This window comes from Xenopus laevis, chromosome 9_10L, assembly GCF_017654675.1.
Source record: "Xenopus laevis strain J_2021 chromosome 9_10L, Xenopus_laevis_v10.1, whole genome shotgun sequence".
Classification (NCBI taxonomy): domain Eukaryota; kingdom Metazoa; phylum Chordata; class Amphibia; order Anura; family Pipidae; genus Xenopus; species Xenopus laevis.
Window position 1 is genome coordinate 26,665,043 of NC_054387.1, and position 23,463 is coordinate 26,688,505.

Here is a 23,463-nt window from a genome sequence, read left to right on the forward strand (position 1 = left end):
ATAACATAGCCAATCAAAATGAATCATGACCTATAAGACCCCATGACCTCCTCCTCACCACAGTTATACTTTTGCCATAGCAGTACAGTAACAAAAATAAATAATTGGGATGGGAAACCCTGTACTGACATGTCGGGACTAGAAGAAAAGGAATTTACGTCAAGTAGGTAAGTAAAATTCTCTATTTCTTCTACGTCCCTCCATGTCAGTACACATGGGATCTACCAAGTCATGCACCGAAAACAAGGGGTGGGAATAACCAACATAATGCAAAAACCAAACTGATGCTAAGGAGGCCCTGAGAAAAGGCCAGCATCACATCCATCCAACAGGGGAGCTGATAAATGTATATCTCCTGAAAAGGGTAGATAAATAAAAGGCACAAGAACAACATGTCCTAGGACATGGTAAACGATTAACAAGAGCTACAAAATCAACCACAAAATTACAGAGACCGGTACTTGAGGATCAAGCATTGCAGATTAAGAATAAACATATTCTGTTTAAAAAGGTTCCCTCAGTGACTAGAGGGATACCTGCAATATGGTTATCTGACAAAACCCCACCTGGGGAAGAACAAAAATCCTGCAACTGTTAAAACAAAAAGGTGCCTAGGACAAAACCAGAATGATCGCAATAGCCATCTTAGAACTAAAACACCCTAGAAACCACCAGGAAATCAATCAGATCAGAAACTAAACACAACTTGAATGCATCTATCACCAGTGCTGGAGAAATACACGATCCTCAGCAATAGCAAGTGGCCCTAAAAAGACTTGGCCCACATTAGCCTGGTCCTGCATCTTAATGGAAGCAGCTCAAACCAGTGCTGACCGGAGTCACCTCTACACCAGAGATCAGTCCAAGATCCACTAACTCCATGCTTATAATACCTAATGAAGACCAACTCTGGGTTATCATAAATCAGCATATCATTGTAACCATTGTAGAGCCATGCTGGTACAGCCCAGTTGCTCCACCAACCACCAAATCTAAACTGGGCATACAACAGCACAAGGATAAGCTGCTGAACCAACCAATGAACACTAACTAAATGAACACCAACTCTGGGTTATCATAAATCAGCATATCATTGTAACCATTGTAGAGCCAAGCTGGTACAGCCCAGTAGCTCCACCAACCACCAAATCTAAACTGGGTATACAACAGCACAAGGATAAGCTGCTGAACCAACCAATGTGACTTAAGCCATCTACCAGTAAGCTATGCTGTTGCCCCAGCCAACTGCTACACAAGCAAGCAATGGGACCCAAGCCAATTACAGTTCTAGAAAACACCCACAAAAGCCGAGGCCACTACAGCTCAAGCTGCACAATGCTACAGTTTATGCAAAAACTGAACCAAACCTGTGACCATACATAGAAGCTACTGAACCAGCCAACAGCTGGGATCACAATCCAAAATCAGGCATCCAGAAGCTTATAGCCTACAAAAACTGGTACCAACCAGCAATGATGCACAATCCACTGGCAGAGAGCCAGCCACCATACATGCAACCAGTGGTGGACCAGCCAGCTATTAAGTATTCCAACATAGATGTGCAAGGCCATTGTCACACTAGCAGGCCAAGATGCCCGTCAGCTGAGGTGTTTGCAAAAAACCAGAGAGGAATTCGAATACACAAGCAATAGTAAATAAGCCAGCTATTGTGAATGCCACCCTTAGGGACAAGGTAACCAACTGCACTGGCACCTGACACAAAAGTCAATTTTCATACATGCAACAACGGAGCACGTCAGTTGTTGAACTTGCAAAACCCTGGTCCACAAGCCAGCCTTATTGATAATAAGCAGTGGCATACAAGACCAAAAACAATGCATGTAAGGCAGAAGAAAAGGTTAGCTGTAAGCCAACATATGACCAACATCAGCTGCTGAATACCAATCAGCAACAAAATTAGCTATGGGCTGTGAAACTCAGAGCAAACACCAGCTGATGGTACAACCCATGCTAGATCCAACCAAATAGTCAATCATGGCTACTGCTGGTGTAACCAGAACCATACCTGCAAGGATTGCAGACAAGACAAAACCAATGGCTGTTGTCCTGCCAAGGATTGCCGCAAGGCAAACAGACATGCCCACCAAGGGCCACAGCAAGAATAGTAACCATGCCTATCAGCCGCCACAGCCTGGCTGGTGACCTATGCACCATAGGTCACAGCCAAGACTGGCAGCCACAAGCCCACAAGGACTATAATAAAAACTAGCGGCCACCTTAGCCAGGGGCCACAGGAAAGGCCAACAGCCCAAGAACCCTGGTAAAAGGCAAGCAAGCACCTAAGTTAAGGGCCATGAAAACAGGCCCGCAGCCATAATAACCCAGGTAAAAGGACAACCAAACAAATGGGCCAAGGGTAAAAGACCACATGAGCCAAAGGCTCATGCAACAGGCCAGCAGAACAAGGGCCCTTGTAAAAGGCCAGCAGACCCAGGAGCCGAGGACCATGGTAAAAAGCCATGGACCAAAACAAGGGCTCTAACCCAAGCCAAGCGCCATAATGAAAGCCAGAGGCCACACAAACCCAGCTCCCTGGCGAGATGCCCGAAGCCACACAAGGGCCATAGACTACAAGCATGTTAAGGTGCCAATAGACATAACAGTAAGTGCCCTTTAATCTACCAACAATTAAAGAAGGGAAACCTACAGTCACAAAAACTCAGTAGATGTAGTATAACTACAACTGAGCTCCCAACAAAAGCCACCAGATGGGAATAGAATATCTAAGAGAAGGCCTACATCACACAAAAAGACACCATATAACTCGGAACACTGCCTGTTAAGTGTGGAAACATCATAGGAAAAAATGGGGTACAATGCTGCTACAGCAGAACAAACCCCTAGCCGGTCCTGGAAATACCAGGTGTAATCAGAGCACACTTGCCTACTGTGTCTGCGCAGAGAACTCGGGCTCACAAACCTAAGACCTCAGATGACAACTATACAAGAAGTCAGAGGAATACAGGCACCTAACCAGATAATATGCGCTAGACAGTAGGAATAATCCAGACAGATCCTTGGTGGCAGACTGCTTCTAAGGAGCAGACTCAGGGGCGTAACTAAAGAGGAAGCAGACCCTGCGGCTGCAGGTGGGCCCAAAAGGTATAGGGACCCATGAGGCCCAAATAAAGAGCAATTTCAATATGTATTGGTAAAAAAGCACAACCTCTGGATATGCCCTAAAATTAATTTGCTGTGGGGCCCAATGACATCAGGTAACAGCACTGAGCAGACTCAATGTAAGGAAGGGGCTACCATACTGCTTCAGCAGTGCAAGCCTCCAGCCAACCCTGCAAGCACCCAGTGTAATAAAAGGCAAATATAACCTCTGTGTCTGCACAGAGGACAATAGAAACAACAGAAGCAAACTGAGGAGTATCTGCACATTACCTGATAGCAACGAAAAGTCCGCAGGTTGGAAACTTCAGCTAGAACCCGGATAGCTTTCATCTGAGGGACATAGTTAGCTTATTAACATGCAGACTTAGTACCTTGTGTAACTGCATTTTGCACAGAGGACTCCAGCTCACAACATACGACTTCATATAATATAAGAAGGAACACAGGCAGCTTACCAGATAGCTCAGACTTGTCAGAAGGAATATCCAGTCCAGTGGAACACTGCTTGTTAAGAGCAGACTCATAAGAAAGGAAGGAGGTGCCATACTGCTTGAGCACATGAGCCAATATAACCACTGTGTCAGCCAAGAGGATGCAGGTTCACCCATACAAAACTTAAAAATATTAAACAGCAATAGCAAAGGGGCCAAAGGAACACCTGCACCTTACCAGATAGTGACTAGTTAGCTTGATGGAAACTCCAGCCAAAGCCCTGATAGCTTTCAGCTGAGGGACATATTAAGCATATTAACATGCAGACTTCCCAGTGAAATGTTTCAAATACACAATGGATACTGAGAAATCAAAATCTCTGGATTCAGGTACCACACTGCTTAGGCAGAGGGATTCACCAGCCAGTACTTAAAGTGTAGCAAGAGCCAATACTGTATTTTGCACAGAGGACACCAGCTCACAACATAAGACTTCAGATAATACAAGAAGTCAGGGGAACACAGGCACCTTACCAGATAGCTCAGGCTTGTCAGCAGGAATATCCAGGTGGAACACTGCTTGTTAAGTGCAGACTCATAAGAAGGAAGGAGGTGCCATACTGCTTGATCAGTGTAACCTCTAGCCCTTCCTGGAGGTGCCTTAGTAACATGAGCCAATATAACTTCTGTGTCTGCATAGAGGATGCAGGTTCACCCATACAAGGCTTAAAATATTAAACAGCAATAGCAACGGGGCGAAGGCACACCTGCACCTTATCAGAGTGGCTAATTAGCTGGCTGGAAACTCCAGCCAAAGCCCCAATAGCTCTCAGCTGAGGGACATAATTAGCTAATTAGCATGCAGACTTCCCAGTGCACTACGCACAGTAGATAATGAAGAATCATACTCACCAGCTTCAGGCTGTTATAACTAGCCCATATGCATACCCATGGCCCTTTTGCAGAAGTTCTGTAGAGTTCTGTAAAGTCTCACATAACTCAAAAGAAAAGGGGAGTCCAAAAAGCTCACAGGTAACAATGTGGGAAGCCCACACCTGTGTCTGTTCCCAAAAAGCACTAGATTGAATCTTGTGCCTTGCTGGGCATATAGCAGGGGGGCTGTTTTAGCACAGGGCTAGGACCATGGGTATGCCCACACCTGCACTTCTTCCCAATAAGCGATAATTTACAGATTATGCGTCTTGAGGCATCAGGTAAATTCTTCTCCATTACCTGGGAATCATCCCTCTGTGTCCACACAGAGGTAAAAAATAAGCAAAAATAAATAAATAAATAAAAATACAGAAGAAAAAACAAAAGGCTCACAGGTAATAATGTGGGAAGCCCACATCTGTGTCTCTTCCCAAAAAGCACTAGATTGAATCTTGTGCCTCGCTGGGCATATAGCAGGGGGGCTATTTTAGCACAGGGCTAGGACCATGGATATGCCCACACCTGCATTTCTTCCCAATAAGCGATAATTTACAGATTATGCGTCTTGGTAAAATCTTCTCCATTACCTGGGAATCATCCCTCTGTGTCTACACAGAGGTAAAAAATAAATACATAAACAAAAAGAAAATACAAAAGAAAAACAAAAAACCAAAACTGTGTTTGATTTCTCTCAAAATTCAACAAAAAATAAAAAGTGAGGAGGGAGATCCTACCTCCCTGTCCAGTAGGACAAAAAATAACTGTGGTGAGGAGGAGGTCATGGGGTCTTATAGGTCATGATTCATTTTGATTGGCTATGTTATAGGTCCTACCTCCAGGTCTGGGAGGGGCAATGCCCCATGTTTACTGACATGGAGGGACGTAGAAGAAAAGGGCAGCCAAGTTTGGGAGTTTTACTTTGAAAGCAGCTAGTAAGTTGCAGGTAAAACGCATTCGTCCCTTTTATAAAATGTATAATGAAACCATAGAATTCTTAATGAATCAAATGAAAATTGAGCATAGGACTGGCCAGATATGGGATGACTTTGACGTAGTTGGCCAGCTTAAATATATTGCAATATATGGACAAACAATCCCTGTTTTGTTTAAAGGGTAAGGCATTTTTCAGTAGCAGTATGCACAAAATGTCTCTGTCTTAAATATATTGATAATGGGTTGAGTGCAGAGGAATCTTGTATTTGTCTATATGTATTTTGTGGTCACACCCTCATTGCACCCCCGCCTAATGATTTTAAAAACTAGTGGTGAGCACAACTTTCCCTTGTTTGTTATAGTTCTACAAGAGCAGTGACCAGCTCCATGTTGTAGCTCCCACCCCCTCCAACTATAGTCAGGTGATCCCACTGGTGTCTAATAAAAGGGCAGCCAAGTTTGGGAGTTTTACTTTGAAAGCAGCTAGTAAGTTGCAGGTAAAACGCATTCGTCCCTTTTATAAAATGTATAATGAAACCATAGAATTCTTAATGAATCAAATGAAAATTGAGCATAGGACTGGCCAGATATGGGATGACTTTGACGTAGTTGGCCAGCTTAAATATATTGCAATATATGGACAAACAATCCCTGTTTTGTTTAAAGGGTAAGGCATTTTTCAGTAGCAGTATGCACAAAATGTCTCTGTCTTAAATATATTGATAATGGGTTGAGTGCAGAGGAATCTTGTATTTGTCTATATGTATTTTGTGGTCACACCCTCATTGCACCCCCGCCTAATGATTTTAAAAACTAGTGGTGAGCACAACTTTCCCTTGTTTGTTATATATATATATATATATATATATATATATATATATATATATATATATATATATATATATATATATATATATATATATATATATATATATATATATATGTATGTATGCAAATATCATATGACGCCACAATGCTGGTGCTGAAAATTATACTTTCTGGTCACATATTCAATCTATGCTGTGCAGTTGTTAATACAGCAACATCAGCAACAAGACCACAGCAATAAGTTAAATCAGTATTGCACAAATTTGAAGCTAAATACAGTTAGGCCCATAAATCTTTGGACAGAGACAACTTTTTTTCTAATTTACCACAATAAATTATAAATAAAACAACTCAGATGCAGTTGAACTGCAGACTTTCAGATTTAATCCAGTGGGTTGAACAAAAAGATTGCATAAACATTTGAGGCACTAAAGCTTTTTTTTTAAACACAATCATTTCATTTCAGGGGCTCAAAAGTAATGATGGAAAATTAAAAAACTGAAAATAAAATGTTTATGACAGCCTTAAAGGGATCCTGTCATCGGAAAACATGTTTTTTTTTCAAAACGCATCAGTTAATAGTGCTGCTCCAGCAGAATTCTGCACTGAAATCCATTTCTCAAAAGAGCAAACAGATTTTTTCATATTCAATTTTGAAATCTGACATGGGGCTAGACATTTTGTCAATTTCCCAGCTGCCCCTGGTCATGTGACATGTCTGAAGTTTAGTCTTCCACAAGGAAATGCATGCTCAATTGGGTTCAGATCAGATGACTGACTTGGCAATTCAAGAATATGCCACTTCTTTGCTTTAATAAACTCCTGGGTTGCTTTGGCTATATGTTTTGGGTCATTGTCCATCTGTATTAGGAAACGCCTCCCAATCAATTTGACTGCATTTAGTTGGATTTGAGCAGAGAGTATGTCTCTGAACACCTCAGAAGTCATTCGGCTGCCTCTGTCCTGTGTATTCTGGTAGAGGTTGATTTTTATTTTATCTGTCCAAAGAATGTTTTTTCCAGAACTGTGCTGGCTTTTTTAGATTCTAGCCTTAGAATCTAGCCTTTCTATTCTTGATGCTTATGCACCCTCTGTATTTACTTTCATGCAGTCTTCTCTTTATGGTAGACTTGGATATCGATACACCTACCTCCTGGAGAGTGTTGTTCACTTGTTTAGCTGTTGTGAAGGGGTTTCTCTTCACCATGGAAAGGATTCTGCGATCATCCACCACTGTTGTCTTCCGTGGACGTCCAGGTCTTTTTGCTTTGCGGAGTTCATAACTGCTTTCTTTCTAAGAATGTACCAAACTGTAGATTTTGCCACTCCTAATAGTGTAGCAATTGCTCGGATGGGTTTTTTCTGTTTTCGCAGCTTAAGGATGGCTGGTTTCACCTGCATGGAGAGCTCCCTTGACCACATGTTGTCTGTTCACAGCAAAATCTTCCACATACAAGCACCCCTCCCCCTCAAATCAACTCCAGGGCTTTTATCTGCTTTATTGATAATGACATAACGAAGGAATTGCCCACACCTGCCCATGAAATTGCCTTTGAGTCAATTGTCAAATTTCTTTTGAGCGCCTGAAATGAAGTGATTGTGTTAAAAAAAGGCTTTACTTCCTTACATTTTTATGCAATATTTGCGTTCAACCCACTGAATTAAAGCTGATAGTCTGCAGTTCAACTGCATCTGAGTTGTTTCATTTAAAATTCATTGTGGTAATGTACAGAACCAAAATTGGAAAAAAAGTTTTATGGGTCTAACTGTAGGTGTTTTTGGTGTGGAGGGTGGTGTGTGTAAATCTAATCTGCAGTATGAGCATTTCACAACACCCCATATGAAACATTGTATCTTTATCATTAGCAGATGATGAACTCAAATTATAAAATAAAATAAACCCCCTGCTATAATTTTCTTTTTAAAATATTAATCTATATTAAAAGTTACCTATAGGTCATATAGTTCTGCTTTTGAAGTTCCTAAACCTGACTGTTTTGCCAACCTGACTGTCTCATCTCAGTCTGTCAGTTAGAGTTTCTAATGTTAACCAACTACTGCAGCGCAAATATGGCAGCCCCCACACAGAGGAACATGGGGGTAAGCAAGGCAATGGAAAAGTATCAGGAGAATACTTTTATGGCAAAAGTATAAATAGTATTCAATGATGATGTTATGATGGATATAAAAAAAGATTATTTTCTGGTGTCAGTATCTCTTTAAGCCTCCACTTCTAACACACACATCTCCTCTCCTGATCACTGTTCAGGGGTGTAACTAAAGAGGAAGCAGACCCTGTAGCTGCAAGGGGCCCAGGAGGTATAGGGGACCCCATGAGGCCCTAATTAATAAGCTATTTCCACATATATTGGTAAAAAAGGACAACCTCTGGATATGTTTGGGGCCCTGAATCTACTTTGCTGTGGGGCCCAGTAACAACTAGTTATGCCACTGTCAGGGTAGTGACGGACAGGGTGATTAGTTGCCCAGCGACAAATCTCCCCTACTTCCAGTGACTAATAACCCCAAATGCCTTGCCGCCGGCAAGAATACGAATGGATGGCATACCTTTCCGAAGTCACCTGAAGTTGTCTCATGAGGAAACTTCTGGCGACTTTGGAAATCCGAAATGATTTGTATGCCAAGCATTTCAGGGAGAATAGTCGCCCGAAGAAGAGAAGATTTGTCGCTGGACGACTAATTTAAAATGAGAAAACGGTAACTTGTGCATGTCCCCTTAGGAACCATATGTACACACCAGGGACTTTTCTCTTGCTTTGTATTGTGTATGTACCAAAGACATTTTCCCACAAATGCATACCCCTCCCACCCAATTTGTGCTCACTCTGACACTTTATATAGAAACAGAATTTCATTCTCTTCTAGAAAAGTGCCTTATGAACGCAAGCCCTCAATTAAAAGTCCATGGCAGGACCCTCCAAGCCCCCCTGCCCTCACATCACACATAACAGGGATTTTGTTCCAAGACAGAAGTCGTTTTTTGTCTAAGGCTCCAAACTGCTTAAAGATGTTTGAGCATAGAATAGACCCATTTTTCTTCTGCTCCGTTTACATTTCAAGGCTGTTTGCTGTGTAACCTCCTTCCTTATTTTCTACAAAACTAAAACATTTAATAGTGAAGGAAGCCATAGACTGCAGAGCTCTGCTGCTTAGTGCTTTATTATACACACAGGATTGGGGATACGCTAATAATTTGTTTGTTGGATACAATAAAAGAGAATACCTGCTTTTCCCACTTTCATTTTCAGCCTAGTGTTATAAGCTTAGGGATCACCCTATATTATCAGAAAACAGTAGTGCAGTCAGATCATAGTTATTTACTTTGTTTGAATAAACTGCCATACCCATAAAAACATTATAATCACTCCCTCCTGCTCTAGCCCTTCAGAAAGTGTGTAAGCCTTGATGACTGGACATGTAAGGGCAGAGACACATGCTCAGATTCGGGGAGATTAATCGCCCGGCGTGCTTCGTTTTTGCCAGAGTGCTTCATTTTCCGAAGTCGCCTCGAAGTTGCCTCATGAGGAAACTTCGGAAAACTAATCACTCTGAGTGCCATCCTGCCGGCAATTTATATTCTAACCAGCAGGAAGGCAGGGGAAGGCAGTTCGGGGAGATTAGTTGCCCCGAAGAAGAGGAGATTTGTTGTTTGGTAAGGTAATCAAATGAGTGAAGATTAGACTGATTAATATAAAATATCCCTGTGTGACATTAGACTTAATGAAATGTTACAGCAGATTAAGAAAATGTTAAAAAGCTACATATCAGTATTATTGAATAACCACTGAAATGTTGCTCAATAAGTGAAAAGCCTCAAAATCTGTGCACATGGGCGTCCAAAGATAGGGGCAAGGGGGGCACTTGCCCCCCCCCTGGACTTGTACTTTATAATAAAGTATATTCTCTTGTCATGTATATATACATACATTGTTTTGTTTTTTGTTTATATGAACATATTTCTTAAAATGACCATTAAGAACCTGCAATAAGTTTATAAAAGGCTTACATCAGCACCCCTTCAGATAATGGACCATCCCAATGCCTATTCTACTGCTCAGAACAGCAGTCTGGATTTAGCTCCTCCCCTTCGTGTGTGTATCCTCTTGATGACACTTCTTTCCCAAGGCAGAGGAGTGTGAATCTGTCAGGTGTGTTTAGCTTAGTGTAAATGCCAGAGTATATGAGTGTGAGTGAGTGAGTGTGTGTGAGTGTGTGTGAGAGTGTGTGAGAGAGTGTGTGAGAGAGTGTGTGAGAGTGTGTGTGAGAGTGTGTGTGTGAGAGTGTGTGTGTCTATAATGAACCTGTGTACAGATGCACAACTACATTCATTATTGAATCTTATAGGTACAGGTTGGCTGTGAGTTTTGCCTACAACCATTCTCTCCATTTGTGCATTTGCCAAAAAGGACATTAACCCCTACATTTCCTTGTCCAGCTGCTCCATTGAATCTATGCCTATCCATGGCCTCACTCTATTCACTGTCCTCTTAGTGTTTTACCTTCTTATTCTGCTGTTACCTACATACTCACCTCTCCATCTCTAATAACTCTCTGCCTCTATATATCTGTATAGATAGAAATATCTATAATATTATATATATATATATTATCACCTCACTGTCTTGTATTTACCTCATTGTTATCTTTTGGATGACATCTTTTAACCCTTCTGCCACTCTGGGAACAAAGCAGCTTGAAGCAGATTGAAATAGAATGTATAAACATAGATTCTATACTAGTGACATTTTGCAAAACCTATTCCTGCTGTTGTTACTACTTTAAGTACAATAGAACCCCCATTTTAAACTTTTCAGGGGACCAGAAAAAATGATGTTAAGTCAGGGAAATGGATTTTGCATTATATATTGGTGGGACCACAAATACCCATAAATACCTTTTTACCCATAAAGTGGATCTCCGTACCAGAGGCCACCCCTTTAGACTAGAAGAAAAGAACTTTCATTTGAAGCAACGTAGGGGGTTCTTCACAGTCAGGACAGTGAGGTTGTGGAATGCACTGCCGGGTGATGTTGTGATGGCTGATTCAGTTAATGCATTTAAGAATGGCTTGGATGATTTTTTGGACAGACATAATATCAAAGGCTATTGTGATACTAAGCTCTATAGTTAGTATAGGTATGGGTATATAGAATTTAATTAAAAGTACGGAGGGGTGTGTGTATGGATGCTGGGTTTTCATTTGGAGGGGTTGAACTTGATGGACTTTGTCTTTTTTTAACCCAATTTAACTATGTAACTATGTAATTATGGTATAACATATGGAAATGTTTTAAATTAGGGTATGTAAAATGGAAGTCCGTAAGGCTGCTGCACACACTTTAAAGGGGATAAGGGATAATGTCCCAGTGCTAACAGAAATATTAAGTAACATTTGCAAAAATGCTGTTGCACTCTATGGACTTTTGCAGTAAAAAAACTATTAGAATCGATGTTTCGACCCTCAAAGTTCCCCATCACTTGGGGTATCCTTTCATTGATCCTTTGCAACAGGTGCTTATTATATAACATCTCTAGTATCTTTACTCCCTAAAGCTGGCCATAGATGCAAACATCTGATCGTTGAATCCTCGAACGATCGGATTTCCATCTCCCAACCTGCCACTAACCATTCCGATCAAATAAAGTAGTAAAAGAACAGATCAGCTGATGTTCTGCCCGACAGCAATCCTACGAAATTTATGTCCGACAAAGCTGGTGACAGTCTCCCACTGATTACATGCAGAGAAATTATCGGCAGCCGAAAGAAATCTTTTAACCTGGCGATCGACCAAACGACCGATATCCGTTGAACGAAAAATGTCGGGACTCTCCACACATGGTCCAAAAATCGGATCTTTGCATATATGGCCAACTTTAAAAAAACAACGTACAAGAATATAAACCAACTCCTATATTAGGCTAATATCACAAATTGCATTTCTCCGCTAATGTAAAAATGCCAGGAAAGAAAAATGTAGACCCATCCTGCAACTGTCGCAGAATTAATGTGTCCAATAAGAATTATTGTGATGTGCCTGTCACTGTGCATACAGGGGCGGGACTTTTATACAAACTACCTAGCAAAAGCTCACCCTGGTGGTCTAGTGGCCGGCAGGGGACGTCACGGCGCCTTGGCGCGAAATTCAAACGTATTTAAAGGGACTTCTGTATGTATCACATTGCCCGTTGTTCGGTTCAACTTAGTTGGTTCCTGGCTGTGTATTCTAGTAAATCCTTTCTGATTATCCTGGTATTGACCCTTGCCTGTTTTGACCACTCTGACCTCTCCAAAGCTGACCCTTGCCTGCCTGCCTACTATTCTACGCTCTCCAATCCTGATCCTTGCCTTTCTGACCATTCTTTGAACTCTGCCTACACCAACACGGTCTGTCTGACAATTCTTGAATGCTGCTTGTGCTGGCCCAGTCTGCCTGACCACGCTTTCTATTCTGACCTGTCTTCTGAGCTGTGTTGCCTTTTATGCAATATCCTTGGTAAAACGACCGTGCCCCTTTGCTCGACCAGAACCCTTTGCTTGGCTCCTCTCTTATTAAGACCTGATGACATCCAATTAGCAGATGGCTCCTACCGAAGTGAAAGGTGGCAGTTACAGGCAGATGCAAGAGCCGAGACCAGGGAGCCTAGCACTGGTTCTACATTTTAGGGTGCTGAACATGACACTTTGATTTGTTTGATTGTTGTTTGTTTAAAGGCCTGAAACAGTCTAGTGTGTCATAAGCATTAAAAAAAATATTTGCCATATGCGATATTTTCTGGATGGCACAAACATGATTGGTGAAGATAGTTGTTACCTGTAACATAGAACTATTCAAGCTGAAAGAGACACTACATTTATAACGATTTTTTTTTTTTCTCTCAAACAAGCCTACATTTTCCTAGAAAGCCCACCTTCTCTTAATAGCAGTCCTGTGTTTCCAACACCTTGGGTTGATGAAGTGATCCCCAACCAGAGGCAAATTAGGGGTGGAAAGGGGAAAACATATGCAAATTAGGGGTGGGAAGGGGAAATCATTTTTTACTTCCTTGTTTTTGCGACAAAGTCACGTGATTTCCCTCCCCACCTCTAATTTGCAATATGCAAATTTTGTTTGGCCCGAGCAGAAGGATTCTGCCAAACCCTGAACCGAATACTGGATTTGGTGCATCCCTAAATGGCCAATAACAGCACTTAGTTTGTCCCCCCCAAGGAACATTTTTTTATGCTTGGATTGCTCCCCAACTCTTGAATCTGAACATGGCTCATGGGTAAATAAGTTTGGTGACTGCCGGGTTGATATAAGCAAGAGCAGGGGACAACAGATTTCAAATGTAAACCAAACTGTTTAACTTGATTCTACCGTATTACGTCATTGTGCGGTTATCAAGGTATTTTTGTGCCATGTCTGTAAATCCTTAGAAAGCAGAGCGACGAGCTTCACTGCAAACTGAAACACATGTTATTTTACTACCAACCATTTTTCTCTGCTTATAACTTTATATCAATTTTTATAGTAAGAAGCCGCCAACATTATTTTAACTTTTTGTCATGGTTAAAAGAATAATGAAAATTGCCCACTTCCAAAATAAAGGCAATTTGAAAATAGTTTCTCTTATTTTTTTAAACTATTATTAATAAGTCAATAAGTAAGATTTGTGACCCGAAACTTTGTTTACTACCAGTCATGCACCTTATTCTATTTCCTTTTGTCTGCTGTAGAAAGTAACTTCACAGTATACACAGTATAAATATCCTTAATACAAAATCCAAGAGATTAATAAGCAGCCTGATACAAATATATATATATATATATATATATATATATATATATATATATATATATATATATATATATATATATATATATATATATATATATATATATATAGTGAATAAAGTACACCCTCTTGTAAATTATAATGATATTATAAATTACCGAGGAGTTTCATGACCATATAAAAACACGAATCCAGGATCCTGGCTGAATCCTGAGCGAATCCTGGATTCAATGCATCCCTAATATAGATACACACACACACATACATACATACATACATATATTTATACACAAGAGACATATGGAAAAAAAACTAAATAAAAACAAACACAAGTTGCAGTTGTTACTTTGGGTCAGCCAGTAACTTTTCCAGCCCTGACTAATGGCTTTTTCCCCCTGCCTGGTAAATCATAATGATACAAAACACACCCTTCTGTGCACAATTCATGATATTAAAAATGCATCCTGTTCTAAAGGGTTGGATTGAATTAGTAGCCAGAATGGTCCATTTAATTTGTATGTAACCACATTTTTGTCTCCATGGCTATAAATAAAAAGGAAAAGATGAACACTACACACAAATGTAGACATGTTTGTGTATGTGCAAGTGTATAGAAAGGGAAAGACTGAATAAGAAAGATAGATACTATACAAAACATACCATTTCCATACCTCCCAACATTTTGGAAATGAAAGGAGGGACAAAAAGGTTGGCGCGTGTAGCGGGGGCAACATTTGTGACCACGCCCATTTTGTGGCCATGCCCCCTAATTACCATGTTCATTTCACAAAATTTGGAAGGTTATGAAAGTTTGAACATATTTCTGTGGTTTTCTTCAGTTATTACAGTTTTGCTAATGAAGGTCAATTGCCCTTTAAGCTGTAAGTCTCACTTTTCCCAAGGGTCCTGTTATCTTATATTGTTACAATTACTTATTTGCCTATCTCGAAATTGTTACAAAAGTATCTTATTTGCTGCTGTGTCTGTTCTGGGCTCTCTGCCAAAAGCCAATTAAGTTATAAACTTTTGTTTCTTTTTCTGGCTGTTCAGTGCAGAGAAAAATGGGACTTTCCAGTACAAACGATGGACTGCTAGTTGAGCTGTCAAAAGAGGGACTGTCCCTCTAAAAAGGGGACAGTTGGGAGGTATGCATTTCCTGAAACCATGTCAGCTTCCAGGATGTCAAGTAAAAAATCATTCTTGCTGCTGTTTAGACAATGAAGTAAAGCACAAAAGGACAACAGCAGGCGGATTTTAGCAGGTCAGCAAAATAAAGGGGGGGGGGGAATTCTTCTATACCAGGGGTGTCCAAACTGCGGCCCGAGGGCCACATGCGGCCCAGGATGCATATGAATGCGGCCCAGCTTGAAACGCTTGGTTCCCGAGGAAATAGGAGGAGGGGGGACTCTGTCCATTGCCCAGTTAGTAATAATAATATAATACGTCTATTTAATATCCAGGTGTCCCATATTCCAGTGTATAGCTCCATCTGGTTATCCAACTGGCATTGTTGTTCTTTTCTGTGTATTTCCTTTACTTTTACAAATCAAACGTGTTTGTGTATTTCATGTGTGGCCCCAGACAATTTTATCTTTTTCCAATGTGGCCCGGCGAGCCAAAAGTTTGGACACCCCTGTTCTATACTAATGTTCATAATTTGTAGATGCTGTTAGCAATGTTAAATGTCCTTTGTTTAAAGCTGCCAGAGGCACCAAATTAGCTCAGATGCCAAACATGCTGCCCTACATCACACATGTAAATGTATTGGATTAAATGGCAAGCCAACCCCAAAATAAAAAAAATGTGTTACAAATAAAAATAAATAAAATATTGTAAAAAGAAAAAAAAATAATTATACTCAATTTTCCAATGACATTTATTAAAAATTGATAATGAAAGTAGCATTTGTTCTGTTAATCAGCTGGCTTGTCGAACACCGGGGGGCAAATTTATCAAGGGGCAAATTTCGAAGTGCAAAAAACGTCGTAACTAGACCATCAAATTGCATTACTTCGATATTCAAAGTCAAAGTTTTTTTTAAAGGGGACATATACCATAATTTTTTACAATGCAGAAAACCATGTAAAATAATGTAAAATATAAGGAATTGTTTTTATTTTAATATCTTTTGGGTCAAATATGTCCATACAAGCATGAAAACTGTGTTCAGCCCGCCCCTTTGCTAAGTTTCCTGTCTTGGAATCTCTGGTATGTGGCTCTGCAGCCGACGGCTGCCTGTGTAATAGAGCTGCATCCAGTGAGGGAGGACTGGGCGTGCAGAGGTGGGCGGTGCTGTTCATGATGTCACACTCAGTCCGTCCCTGCATTCTTTCTACAGACTGGATCATTCTAACTGCTCGTTTCTCTTCTCTGCTCGATTTGTTTAACCCCCCCTCCTCTCCTGTTCATTCTCTTCCTCTGTTTGTTTCCCCCCTCCCTCCACTACTGTTTCTTTCACTCAAAGCTGTGTTCGTTTTAATCCCTCCACTGCTCCGTTTACTTCTCAGTTTCTGTCTCTCTCTGCTCTATTTTTTTAACCCCTCCTCCCCTGTTCCTTTTACTGCCTCTCCCCCACTGCTCCTTTTCTCTCTCTCTGCTCTATTCACTTAACCCCTTCTTCCCCTGCTCATTTCACTGACTCTCTCTGTTTGTTTCCAGCTCCCTCCACTACTGTTTCTTTCACTCTCAGCTGTGTTCATTTTACTCCCTACACTGCTCCTTTCTGACACTCTCAGCTCACATCCCCCTCTCTCCCCTGCTCCTTTCTCTCCCTCTCTGTTTGTTTCCCCCCTCCCTCCAATGCTCCGTTTCTGCCACTCTCTGCTCTATTTGTTTAACCCCTTACTCACCTGCTCATTTCCCCCTCCCTGCACTGCTCCTTTCTTTCACTCTCTGCTGTGTTCGTTTTTCTCCATCTCCCCCCACTGCTCCTTTCTTTCTCTCTGCTCTATTCATTTAATCTTCCAGTTCTTCCCCTGCTCATTTCACTCCCTCTCTGCTCATTCCCCCTCCCTCCACTACTCGTTTGTCACTCTCTGCTCTATTCATTTAACCTCCACCTCCCTATCTCTCACTGTTCGCTTTTCTCCCTGTCTGCCTTGTTCTTTTCCTTGTCCCTCCACTGCTCCTTTCCCCCCTTACCCAATGCTTGTTCCTCTCCTTTGTGGATATTGGTTAAAAAAAAAGAAAAGCAAACTATAACATTTTGTAAATAAAAACACATACAATCTCATTTTGTATACAAAAAGCTATGAATATTTTTTAGGTTTTCCTTTTTTTTTTACACCTTGTATCTGTTATGAGATGTTACACAATTCCAGAACATCAGCTGCATTTATTTCCTTAAAACTCCCTGCACCTGACAATAAACTGTTCCAGAACATCTGCCTTTCCCTTGCAACTCCCTGCACCTGATCATAAAATATTCCAAAACAGATGCATTTTCCATTGCAACTCATTGCACCTGATAAACTCTTCTAGAACAGCTGCCTTTCCCTTGCAACTCCCTGCACCTGACCTCAAACTGTTACAGCAGTGAGCACAGCTGCATTTTTCCCTTGCAACTCCCAGCACAAGATCATAAAAATGTTCCAAAAAAGCTGCATGTTTTCCTTGCAACTCACTGCACCTGAAAATGTTTTAGAACAGCAAATTTGTTTTCTCTTTATAGTTTGTATTAAACTTAACATCTCTTGCATTATGCTGAGCATTTACAAAACACTGATAAGTTAAATGATCAGGCAGCAGCATAAAACAATTATGTGCAGGCTGGAAACACACAGGGCAGAGGGTGGGAGGGGAGTGGTTTGGCTGCTACAGCTCATGAGTTCAGCCTGTCAGTCAGTGCTGTGACCACTTCCTGTGAGAGAATGAACAGACACTCCCACTCTTCATTTCAGCCTAGCTTCTGACCTGAGAGGTTCTCATTGCAGCTCTGATATAATGACACTTTTAGCAGGTAAAATGCATTCAAAACTTTTTTTTTCTGCATCATTACATTGTTTGAGGAAAGATTCATCATATATCTGAATATGAAGGTGTTAGGGAATAATCCAAAAACCGGAGATCATTGAGGTAGAAGAATTCAGGAAGTTTATTAATTATATAATAAACATACACGAGCTTCGTGGGTTCTGTACAGAGTACAAGACAGAACTCCCGAACAAAGAAAAGACCACACATTATATACCCTTCAGGAGAGGAACTTCAATGGGAAAAGGCCTCTCTAGGGAGAAAAGGGAGTATTGCCAATTATCTATCATAGTGTCTCAGTGTACAATTATCTAGTGTTAGCTAGCTATGTGAACGAGAAGGGAGTAACATAGTGGGAGAGCTTCAAGGCCAGGGCACCTGCTAGAAGCAAAAGAATAACATAACATACTACTGATAAGGACCTTCTCGGATGGCACACTGTCTCCTGGGTAGTCTTGAAACAGTTCATAGAAGGGCCCCATGGGCACCTTGAAACTGCTCAGTCTACCTTGGAGGGGGGCTTAGGAATGCGAGGGGCCAGCTAGGGCCTGCAAGACTTTTCCTTCCACAAAGGTTATGCAAAATGTCCCCTTTAATCGAATTTGGACGTATTGGTCGAATTCAAATTGTTCGATCGTACGATGAAATCCTTTGAATCAAACGTTTTGAATGATTTAATTGATCGAACAATTTTACTTCGACTTCTAAAAACTCAATTCAGCAGGTTTAAGGTGGCGAAGAGTCGAAGTCAAACTTTTTTAAAAAGTCAGTACTTCGATTTTCTAGGTCAAACTTTTTTACTTCAAATCGAAGTCGAATTTAGGCCTAGTCGATGGTCGAAGTACCCAAAAATTAGTTCGAAATTCAAAGTTTTTAAATTCGAAAATTCACTTTGACCCTTAGTAAATGTGCCCCCAGATGTAGGTAACAACCCAAGTAATCCGCACATATAGCAAAATCAAAACAAATAAATGCATAAATTATGTTATGTGTAATAAAGTGGAATGACACAGGGAATAAGTGTTGAATACATGAAGAAAAGGAGGTTCAAAAAGGAAAGCCAAGAAACCTGCTGAAATCGGACAGTATTTAGAAAGCAATCCTGCCCCTTAACAGTGCAAATAAATATCAGTTGGTTTAGTCCTAACTGATGGCCTATAAATAGTGATGGGCGAATAAATTCTACTATCATGAATTTGCAGTGAATTTCTGCATTTCGCCGCTAGCGAATAAATTCGCAAATCTACGGCGAAAATTCGCCTTCGTCAAAAAATTTTGCAGGTGTCCAAAAAGTCGATCGCTTCAAAATTGGCATGCATCGACACTATTCGGACGCCCATTGACTTTAACGACAACGTCAAAATTGACTGTGGGCGTCAATTTCGATTTTCACGATTTGTCGATGAACCGAAACTGGAGAAATTCGCCCATCACTGCCTATAAAAAGGTTTCTTATTACCAAGGTATCACACTAGAAGCCTCTTGTGATGGGTAAAAGCAAAGAGCTCTCTCAAGACCTTCTTGACCTTATTGTTGCAAAACGTACTGATGGTATTGGTTACAGACGTGTTTCTAAGCTTCTGAATGTTCCAGTGAGCACAGTTGGGGCCATAATCCGGAAGTGAAAAGAACATCATTTCACCCTAAACTGGCCATGACCAGGTGCTCCTTGGAAGATTTCTGGCAGAGGAGTCAATAGAATAATCAGAAGAGTTGTTCAAGAGCAAATGATCACTTGGGGAGAGCTTCAGAAAGCATGTACAGCATGAATTAGCAGGTACAGTTTTTTCAAAGAAAACAATTAGTAATGCACTCATCCAACATGGCCTCTATGCATGCTCACCTTGCAAGACTCCACTGCTGAAGAAAAATCATGTTAAAGATCATTTAAAGTTTGTTGCACAACATAAGGACAAGCCAATGAAATTCTGTGAGAATATAGTGTGGTCAGATGAGACCAAAGTTGGATGTCATTGCACACACCATGTTTGGAGGAGAAATGGTACTGCATATCACCACAAAACACCGTACCAACATTGAAGTTTGGAGGTGGGAACATCATGGTGTGGGCTGTTTTTCAGCATATGGTACTGGCAGACTTCATATAATTGAAGGAAGGATGAAATGAGAAATCTACTGGGACATTCTTGATAAGAATCTGCTGCCATCTTCCAGGATGCTGAAGATGAAACGAGGGTGGACATTTCAGCAAGACAATGATCCCAAACACACAGCCAAGGAAACTCTCGATTGTTTCCAGAGAAAGAAATAAAGTGGCTAAAATGGCCCAGTCAATCACCAGAATTTAATCCAATGAATCCATAGAAAGAACAGAAGGTCAGAGTTTATAGAAGAGGCCCCCTGGAACCTTCAAGATTTGTGTGTCAGTTTGTGTGGAAGAATGGGCCAAAATCACACCTGAGCAAATGCATGTGACTAGTTACAAAGCATTTTCTACTTAGTATTAAATAAATTTCAGTAACCGTGTTTAATACTTATGCCCTGTGTCATTCCACTTTATTCCACATAATTTATGGATTTATTTGTTTCGATTTCTTTTTATGTGTGGATTACTTGGGTTGTTACTGACATCTGGTTTCATGTCAATAGCCCCATTAAGAAATATATTTACTGAGATAACCATTTGACGTGTTCAGTACTTATTTTCCCTGCTGTATATTAATAACAATGTTTCTGGCAAAATTCATATTTTTGGTTAACATTCCATTCCCAGACAAGGGGCAAAACACAGGTTACAGAGTAGCGCAAGTGTCTCAATTACTAACCCTATAAGATGAGATATAAAGAATTCAAGATTCTTCTCAAATCCATAATCTGACAAACACATCAGGAGATATGGCATTCATAAAACAGCAACACAAAGAATTCTTTATGTTGCCTAAACAGTTACAACCAGACAAGCCAAAATAAAGATGGTCTCTTACTCTCAGTAAGATTGTGCCCTGATAATATAACACATGGAATAATCAGAATATACATTTGATACTATTTATTGTTTGTATGTTTCATAACAATAACAAAATGGATAAAACAGAAAATGAAGGATATGGCCACTGAGAGAACATTGCAGTGGTTTTGGAACAATCATTCTTTTGTAAAATTACAGTTCCAAACAACCTCAACAGCAGATGTGAAAGGTGTTTCCCATATTAGCTCCCTGGTATGTGCATTCAAATACACACAAACATACATACAGTACCTTCACACTACACACCACATATAATTATACAACTATTTTAGTTCAACCAATGTAATGTCAAACAAGATGGAGGAAAAATGAAATCTGTTTTGTAGTACAACCCTCTAGGAGGATGGAATAGTGATAAAGATAAAACCACATTTAATTCAAGTAATGGATGTTTCATTTTGGGATAAACCTATTGAGATATCCCTAAAAAACAGTTACATAACCTTTGTAATGATTACATTGTATGTTAGCAATATTAGGTGATGCACATGGAGGGGAACAGGCATAAAAGATGGAAATCTCCTTAGGCTTTCCCATTCTCATGTCATGCCCAATTCATTTGGGGCAATATTATAAAAGCTGCAAAATTAGTAAGTCACCATAGCAAGTGATAAGATGCTTGATTTAAAAAAAAAAATGACCAGTAACTAGCACCCGCTGATTGATTGTTACAAGTGACTTTCCCAGTGGTAAATTTGCTCATTTGAATCCCACCACCAAGCTCGCAGCTCAGCCATAGTGCAATATTACAAAAGGTGAGATTTACCTGTATGGGTCGCCATGGGTAATGGGGAGGAAAAGTATTTAGTTGCCTGGAAATGGCCAGGATGCTGTACCGCACTGTGGCCTGCAGGCGGGTTCATTCGGCCGGCTCCTCGGTGACTTAGGTGAGAGGGAGGCACAAATTCCCTGCCGTCCATCCCGGGGAGGCGTAGTGGAAAAAACAGCGCTTACTTAGTGGGAGGTCCCGGGGCCGGGCTCCTCCAGCTGCTCCGGGATCATCCTCTGTGTAGACAAAACATCAGAAATGAAGGTAAGATTCATATACAACAGTAACAGTAGAATTTGCCACAAAACTGTACAGGTGCTCACTGTTAGAATATGCCTGCTCACACTTGCTTAGTTGCACCACCAGCTATATATTGTGCTTAGTGCTAAAGTCTGTGTCACATGATTCATTATATCAGACATACTGAACCCCCTTTGTTAAAAGAAGAGGAGTTGCATGGCCGGTATAAAAGCATTGTAATGAAATTCCTCAGTGACTTCTAACATCCTTGTATTTTACAATATATGTCGATTATTCAAAGGATTATATTATGTTTCTCTCTCCATACACAAAAAGCAATCCCAAGACCAACAGATCTTGGTTAAAAAAAGTAAAACATATTGCATATATACAGAGACATACAAATGTTATCTGCATGATGCAAGGAAGTAACCCATATCCCATTGAAGGGAAATATATTATTTTTCTTTCCTCCCCCACCCAATGGTGTTAATCACTTTCCAGCCTTGCCCCAGTGTCAGTCATTCTACTGGTAAAAAATGTCTATGGTAAGTTCCTTTGCTTTGTCAGTGACCTTCCAACACTGTGTCTTTAAGGATTGGTAATGCAAAAGGCATCTGTGTACAGATGTCTAAGGATCCAAAACATATCTGGCCTTTTCAAAGATGTGGTGGAGCAGACATACGGTAAAGGGACAGTATACCCACAAATTCAACATTGGTCCAATAAATAGGATTTGTGATGAACATACATTTATTTCTTGCTCTAAACAGGGCAAAATTTGAAACACATTCTAATTCCTGGTTCCAAGGAGCAAAGACAAACAAACCAGCAGTCTACCGAGAAGCCTCCGCACAATGAACTGCTCTTTATCTAAAAAGCGAAAAAGGCTGTAGTTGGGGGAAGGGTTTATTTATAAAGAGGGTGTCTCAGTAGAGTGCCAGTTTGTTGAATTTCTACTTTCGGATCAGAAGTAGAATATGATTAATTTTGTTAATTTATTGAACCATGTTGAAAATGAGGTATACTGTCCCTTTAAAATAATTAATTTCTAGTAGGCAGATGTATAGTATAAAAATGTGCTAAATTATAAACATACAGAAAAGCAGCTGCTGCACTATATATCATCATTTATAATTACCAACAATGCCCATTTATTGTTTTAACATTTACAGACTCATGAAAATATTTATATACACCATTACATTGATGAACTTTCATGTGGTTCCTTTTTAGCAAGAGTAGTTTGCTTCTAAATTGAAACTGAATTGTTCTATAGGGCAGTATCTGGTCAAGCAATAGTAGGGAAAATATGGGACCTGTCATTTGTTTATATATGAAAAGGCATGGCTCAGCCATACTTAAGCCAAATATGCACCAATTGCAGCCTTTCAGAGTGTTTTATATGTATTTGTACAGGTGACTATTGT

General features: G+C 40.4%; 1 protein-coding gene across 6 annotated transcripts in view; it reads right to left on the reverse strand.

Moving 5' to 3' along the window:
• The window catches only part of bahcc1.L (BAH domain and coiled-coil containing 1 L homeolog), a 220,223-nt gene that overhangs the window by 168,208 nt on the left and 28,552 nt on the right, over window positions 1–23,463 (reverse strand). For all 6 annotated transcript variants that reach the window (XM_041576469.1, XM_041576471.1, XM_041576470.1 and 3 more), the window contains exon 2: window positions 21,791–22,029. In XM_041576469.1, coding sequence (XP_041432403.1) covers window positions 21,791–21,944 — 154 coding nt within the window. In that variant the 5' untranslated portion in view covers window positions 21,945–22,029. The remainder of the gene's footprint in view (window positions 1–21,790; window positions 22,030–23,463) is intronic.